At 54.7% G+C, this 7634-nt stretch overlaps 1 protein-coding gene across 1 annotated transcript in view; it reads right to left on the bottom strand.

The window, feature by feature from the left end:
• DOCK4 (dedicator of cytokinesis 4) overlaps nucleotides 1–7634 on the bottom strand; it is a gene marked incomplete at its 3' end in the record, with an annotated part of 102802 nt that overhangs the window by 87890 nt on the left and 7278 nt on the right. The window contains exons 5-6 of the mRNA XM_015559687.1: nucleotides 3427–3523; nucleotides 1168–1316 (exon numbers count right to left, since the gene is read on the bottom strand). Of these exons, the coding sequence (XP_015415173.1) occupies nucleotides 1168–1316; nucleotides 3427–3523 (246 nt within the window). The remainder of the gene's footprint in view (nucleotides 1–1167; nucleotides 1317–3426; nucleotides 3524–7634) is intronic.

Genomic DNA, 7634 nt, shown 5'->3' with positions numbered 1-7634 from the left:
CCCAGGAAGGAGGGGGACAAGGGTCCTCCCACATGGCCTTTGCAGGATGGGCAGGGACATCGGGGCGCTCTGGGGAGCAGTGTGGGCGCTCTTTGACCCCTTTAACCTCTTGGAGGCCCCCAGCGGAGAGGGAAGGGATGGCCCAGGAAGGAAGAGCTGATTCACAACCTCCTGCCAGCTTCCCATGGCCACTCGGGAGCTGCAACCTCAGCGTCTCCCCAGGCAGAGCGCCCAACAACCTCCCGCCAACTCCCCGTGGTCACTCGGGAGCTGCAACCTCAGTGTCTCCCCAGGGTCGCAGGGCACCCACGCCTGTGGCACAGAGCTGCCTGTGCACAGGAAGTGCCCACGCCACACCTGAGGCCACAGTGGGTGCAGAAGCCACAGCTGAGGCCGCAGTGGGGGCAGAAGCCACAGCTGAGGCCGCAGTGGGGGCAGAAGCCACAGCTGAGGCCGCAGTGGGGGCAGAAGCCACAGCTGAGGCCGCAGTGGGGGCAGAAGCCACAGCTGAGGCCGCAGTGGGGGCAGAAGCCACAGCTGAGGCCGCAGTGGGGGCAGAAGCCACAGCTGAGGCCGCAGTGGGGGCAGAAGCCACAGCTGAGGCCGCAGTGGGGGCAGAAGCCACAGCTGAGGCCGCAGTGGGGGCAGAAGCCACAGCTGAGGCCGCAGTGGGGGCAGAAGCCACAGCTGAGGCCGCAGTGGGGGCAGAAGCCACAGCTGAGGCCGCAGTGGGGGCAGAAGCCACAGCTGAGGCCGCAGTGGGGGCAGAAGCCACAGCTGAGGCCGCAGTGGGGGCAGAAGCCACAGCTGAGGCCGCAGTGGGGGCAGAAGCCACAGCTGAGGCCGCAGTGGGGGCAGAAGCCACAGCTGAGGCCGCAGTGGGGGCAGAAGCCACAGCTGAGGCCGCAGTGGGTGCAGAAGTCACAGCTGATGCACCTGCCAGGGGTCGTGCCTGGGAGCTCGCGCGCCATCGGCCACACAGGTGCAGCGAGCCAATAGCGCCCGTGCCCACACCAGCCCAGCCCTGGGGATGCGGCTCTGGGCTCCCTCCAGGACCGTTTGTACTCAACCCCCAAGGGGGACAATGGGAGAGCCCCACAGTGCGCGTTCGGGGCGAGCCCCACGCTCGCTGAGCCCGGGTCGGTGTCACCCGCCGCCTGCACTCACTCGTTGCCCCAGTCGAGGCGGGCGGTGATGTGGCGCTTCACGTCCTTCATGCGGTCGTGCGTCAGGTGGCCCACCAGCACCTGGCGCCGCAGGTCCAGCACCTCGTTCATGATGTGCCACAGCCGGTGGAACAGGTCGCCCTCGTTTCTCTGGGAAACACACCAACGGCGGCCTCAGTCAGGTCCCCGGGATGAATCAGGAGGAGAGGGGGGAGACACAGTGGTGGGGGACACGTGCTATGTGCTCGCCTCTGTGGGGACAGATTCTTCCTAACAGACTCTGCCCTCGTGCCCGCGTCCCCCGCTCCGTGTGATGACACTGCTGCCTCCCCAGGAATCCAACATCACTTCCCAGACTGCCCAGCACAGACGCTGCGTCTGGGTCCCACGGTGCCTCCCACCGCTGCCTCTACCTCCCTTTCCCCCTCAAATCCTCCTTTCCTCGGCTCTGTCCCACACTATCAAAAGGTAGCAAACAGTTTCCTGGCTGGGTGACTCAGTCAGTCAGAGTGTTGTCCCATGCACCAAAAGGATGCAGGATCGATTCCCAGTCAGGGCAGTACTGGAGGCAACCACTGATGTTTCTCCCTCCCTCTGTCTCTCTCTCTCCGTCCGTCTCTCTCTCTCTCTCTCTCTCTCTCTCTCTCTCTCTCTCTCAAATTAATCAATACATAAAACGTTTGTAAAACCCATGAAAGAAGTGTAGCAAATTTTAAATGTGAGAGATAGGGAAGTTTTTATTCATCTACGATGGACACAGCCCGAGTTCTGGAGCAGCAGACGGACTAGGTTTAGATTCACCCTGAGCCCTGAGCCTGGGGCCCTGGACCGACCATCTCTGGACAGACCCGAGGAGACCTTCCCGGAGGACAGTCCAGCCCCGCTAAGGCCTGCACATATCACTTAGCCCAGGGGTGGGCAAACTTTTTGACTCGAGGGCCACAATGGGTGCTTAAACTGGATGGGAGGGCCAGAACAAAAGCATGGATGGAGTGTTTGTGTGAACTAATATAAATTCAAAGTAAACATCATTACATAAAAGGGTACGGTCTTTTTTTTCAATAGTTTTATTCATTTGAACCGGGCCGGATCCGGCCCACGGGCCGTAGTTTGCCCACGGCTGAGTTAGACGGAAGGCTGCGTGTCCCCCTGAGGCTTTCCGTGCCTGTATCCCTGATCAGTGTCAGGTGACATGTTCAGGGACATCATGGGGCCTCACCGATGTCACCACGTGGAGCAGCTAGCGGTTCGGAAGCACTCGCCACGTGCGTAGGCGCTCAGGGCCCTCAGAGAGCAGCTCTCGGTGCTGCCTACGATTAGGACAGCGGTCGCCAACCAGTGGTCCGTGAGGTCCGAAAGGTTGGCGGCCGCTGATTTAGGAGACACAACCGCCCTCCTCAAACCTCTCCTCAGGGAAGCTCGGTGCCTTGAACTCTTCGAAAACAGCAGGGACAGCAGCCCCTGCACCCAAGCCTGGGGACCTCACACCAACGCACTCTCCCAAGAATTCACACCCGGACAGGAGACCCAAGTGGGTCAACCCAGCCACGGCAGCCTCATCCTCAAGGCCACACGGCTGGGACCTCCAGGGTAAACTGGCATTTGCTCCCAGTACAACTGACGCCCAGTCCAGTGTCCAGGAAAACTGGACAGTAATTCCGTCTCCATCGCTCCGAATACCAGGCCGCGAGGGGTTGACTCCTACAGCTTAACACACAGATGGCCAAGCCGATCTGGTCTGTCCCCAGAACAGATGCTCGAAACCTCAAAACCAGGCAAAAATCACGAGAAAGGGTCGAACCAAGAAGAACTTCAACTTTGCTCCCCACAGAAGAGGCAACATGCGGGTCTAGGTCCATGAACCGATACCACTTCCACTGTCGTTTTTATAAGTCTCCTGTTGAGTACTTAGGAGGCATTAATTTGAGCAGCTCGAACAGTTTCATTTTCCATGCTGGTGTCATGCACAATGCTGTTTTAAGTAAAATAGTTCTTGAATTTTAGATTCTTCCCAACATATTCTTTTCATGTCCCAAGGAGACCTGCGCTTCCCTTGCCGTGGCCCAGCACAGAGCCCTGGGGGTCTGTCACCTTGACCCTGCTTCTCCGGATCCCGAGAAGATGTCTTCTTACACTCTGGCCCCTGACTCCCGGGGAACTTACAGCAGCTGCCCAGATGCCAGTCCAGGCTCCCCCTTGCTCAGATGTTTCTTAAAACAACTCCCTGACCCAAAAAACGCTGCCCAGGAACGCCACCTACCACATACAGCTGCTTCCACATGGTGCCCCAGTCTCGCAACGTCGAGGTCATTTCTGTGATAACGGAGTCTTCGGTGGGAATGACCATCTCAAACTGTCTGTGACGTTAAAAAAGAAAAACACAGCACACAGGCAAGCGTCACGGACAAGTGTTTTCTCTGGAGAACATTCAAGTTAAACCAGGGCAGGAGGCCGCCTAGCGCTTCTGGTTCTGCAGACGGTGACCAGGATCAAATGCTAAGCTGGCGTGAGGCAGGCCACGTGGGTTACCGGGCTACATCCCCGAGCGACCAGCCACGCTTCCGATGGAGTCGGAGGAGTGCGGCGAGAAAGGAGTAATATCAGAGGAGCTCTGCTCCGGCCACAGCTGGACCCGCAGGACTACAGCTCTTCTACCCTCTCCAGCCCGAAGCCCTCACCTGTGCCATGAAGCCGCCAGGCTCACCTACACCGGGAGGTGGCTTTGCTTTCTGAGCCCCAACACAGGGCCCTGTGGGCGAAACAGGCTCACTGATGCCCAGGACGTGAGGCTGCGAAGTCCAAACTCACTCCGTGTTCTAAGGAACTAGACACCAGGCACCAACCTACTCTCACATGATGTCACTCCCACTCGTTGTCATCATTTGTACACGGGGCCGGGACAAGGATTAGTTGTAACTATTAGTAATGTTATCGTTCATAGTAAAGCTTATTAAGGGCTTAAGCCGTTAGAGATATTTGAGTGTGCACTGTAGACTGTCCCTCCTGTGACTGGGGCCTACAGTCTTCCTATTTCTTCTCTGTAAATCAGAAACTATGCTTGGAAAGGATTCAGCCCGCTATCTAGGAAGGCCAGGATGGTGGTCCCGCGTTGGGTAGATGCATAAGAAAGAGAAAGGGGGCCCTGACCGGTTTGGCTCAGTGGATAAAGCGTCGGCCTGCGGACTGAGGGGTCCCAGGTTCGATTCCAGTCAAGGGCATGTACCTTGGTCGCGGGCACATCCCCAGTAGGGGGTGTGCAGGAGGCAGCTGATGGATGTTTCTCTCCCATTGATGTTTCTAACTCTCTATCCCTTTCCCTTCCTCTCTGTAAAAAATCAATAAAAATATATTTCTTTTAAAAAGAAAGAGGAGGGGGGAAACCAGAAGACTTCGTTTGTTCCCTCTACACACAGTAACCTTTTTCTTTGCCTCAAGTTTCTTTTTCAAATTCTTCCCATTTTTATGCAGGTTAAAATGGCCAAGTGGCCATTACGACTGCTTCTCCAAAGAACGCTTCGGAGTATATAACGGGGCTTGTTTTCTTTACTTGAGTGTTTTCTAAGGACAGCATCTCATACACGGAAGGCAACAGCGTATCAGACACAGAACCATGTGGTCTAGAGGGGCAAGAGACAGCGACTTCTTAGCGTGAGGCTCACACGTGCTCCAGAGCTGTGTCCCACGCACACCTGTCTCCTGCAAAGTCCTCCTGGCAGTGAGTACGGGCACTGAGATCTCGCCTTGACTCCTTCACCAGCACAGCCTCCCTCCGTGTGTCACGCTGCTCCTAACGTCCTAGCCCTGTGCACAGTTCCCTCCCTGCCAGGGGGTAACCACAGCTGGACACGTGAGGCTGGGATCTGCCACTAGAAACACGCCCTGTGACATACATGGGCCCGTCCTCAAGTCTCTAGCTGACGTGTTCCAAAGGCAGGGCATGCGTTCTGTTTTTGAAGTGCGGCTGCGATCGACATGATGGGCATTTCGAGAGAGAGACGATAAAATGATTGGGTGGGAGCAGCCTGTCTCCAGGGAAATGCTACAACCTACTTGACCTTTCGAAAGTGGCCTGACCCCACAGGCATGAAGCATACAGAGTGGCCTCGCTGCTCACAAACTGGGATTCAGCTTAAGGACCCCCGCCTGTCCTGCAATCCTGAGGAGACCCGGGAAAGAACGTAAAGGCAATTCAGTCTGCAGGACGCTGATTTGAGTTTGTTCCACCAAAATGTAAATTTTCAAGAAGCACAAAATTGCCATTTTGGGAAAAGCAGCTGTTTCCTGTTAATTACACCGAAATCAACATCCGAGTGGCCTGCATGAGTAGCTGCCCCTGAGGTTACATCCTGTTTGATTGTTGTGGGGTGTACTGTGCAGCCAGTTCACGCCGGTGGCCCATGAGGCTGCTGGGCCCCGAGGATGGGACAGGTGACATCAAAACCCCAGGAGGCCCCTCTCTGGAAAGCAGTCACCTGGGAAGACTGGTTCTGCAATGTGTTCAGGCTCAACTCTTGCTTCCTATTACCAGTCCCAGAATCTAGGGTTTCAATCCCTAGGTTGTGTTTTAGAAAATAAATGTCAGTTCTGCCTCCACGTTGTCCTGAATAATGCCCATCCTGCCTATGTCGGGGGGGAGAACCCACCACCAGCCAAGTCTTGAACTGAACCCAACTTCGAGTCCCCTTTACATACATGTAATCTTCTCAGGGCTCAGGGAACAGGGCCATATATGAGACAGCGACGAACCAGGACCAAAACAAACAATAATAAGGAAGAGGGCACATGTTGGAATGAAAACGATGTCCCACCCAACTCTGCTTCGAGAGGTAGGACTCCCACGGGGCGACAGTCATTGTCTTTGCTGGCACCTCTCCTTTCTATCCCTCCTTCAGAGGGGGAGACGGGGCTGGGGTCCTTCCCTTAGCTCTGGACAACTGAGGGAGTCGTCACCAGTGTGGGGGGGGGGGGGGGGTCTGGGACCAAGGTCACACAGAGGCCTGGCCCCACAGGTCTGCCATGGTGGACACTGTCTGGGACCAGGCAGAGACCTTGGGGTTTGCACACTGCCCCGCCCAGATGTGGGGCAGCCAGGACAGAAGAGAGAGTAAGCTGGATGGTCCCCTGGCTGCCGTGAGTGCTGGGCAGCGCCCAACCTCACCAGGTGGGGGAACTCCCACAGGACCGATGACTCTGTCGACTCATTCTGGTGGATCGTGGCTACCCGGCATTTCTGAAGGACACAGCTTAATTACAAGAGAAGGAGGAGTGGTAACTATTAGCACTGGAATAATGATAGTTCTCAACTACTGTTTGCAGTGATTACTACTATTACTACTAATAATCATCTTGCTTAAAGTAGCTAAGATAGAGAGTAGAAGCAAATCCTAGTCTTTAAGTTTTATCTATAGAGGGACACTCAGCCATGTGCAGAAGGCACTTCACCGCACTAAGACTGAACACCCTACCTTCACAGAGAGTGTGTGTAAGAATCGTCCATTCCAATAGCATCCTTGGAATTCCTTTGGTAAACCTCAAGTTTGAGGGTATCATTTAGTACACTCCCAAATGTGCTTTCATGATGCAAAGAAATTGCTGGGGGGGGGGTTGCTTTAGGAGGAAAAATGTCATTTTCATGGCTGAACCTGTATTCTTTCGTCATAAAATAAAAAATATTCCCAATGAGGCAATGCATATTCCTTGTGACACTGACAGTTAATGTTTGGGTCCAAATCCACGGTCACTTATGTGGATCTGCTCATGTTAACCGCTTCCGTGAGCGCGTCCTCCACGTTAATCCCGTGGTACTTTATCTGACTGATCGGGGACCTGGGTAGCTGCCTCGGGTTCTTCTGAAGAGGGACTGGAGAAACGTTTCAAATGCATGAAAAGCCCTAAGAGCCGATGAACTCGACTGAAAAGAGCGAGCCCAGAAATCGTGTTCTCTGAAGTGTAATAAGGGTTTTGTGAAGCGGTCACACGAGGACAGGGTATTATCTCTGATCAGAAAGACAGACTTAGCTGCTCGCACTCGGCGGTGAACCTAGGACATTCCTGGGGTTTGAGACATGACTCAGCATCCGGTGGCCTGACCACCACGCTTCCCTGCACAGCAAGAAACCAGCAGGCCCAGCCCTGCTGCTGCCGTGACCTTGGACAGGGGGCCCTCGCTGTGCCCGAGAGCCCACCCTGTTCCGCGCGCGCACGCACGCACGCACACACACACACACACACACACACACACACACACACACACAAACACAGAGTTAACAGGAAAATTTACCAGGGCATGAATAATCTCATGTTTCACTGTAGACAGCATCCCAATAAACTCCTGAGGCTGGGTAGAGATCATATTTGGACACAGGTTAGCATATCCTGCTATTGGCCTGTTAAAGTAGACATTGAATATTTATTATATTCCAGAATAATATGCATTATGATATTTATTAACCTATACTTTTCTCTAAA

Source organism: Myotis davidii, unplaced genomic scaffold (genome assembly GCF_000327345.1).
Source record: "Myotis davidii unplaced genomic scaffold, ASM32734v1 scaffold573, whole genome shotgun sequence".
NCBI classification, from domain to species: Eukaryota; Metazoa; Chordata; class Mammalia; order Chiroptera; family Vespertilionidae; genus Myotis; species Myotis davidii.
This window is presented reverse-complemented; position numbering and strand designations above follow the sequence as displayed.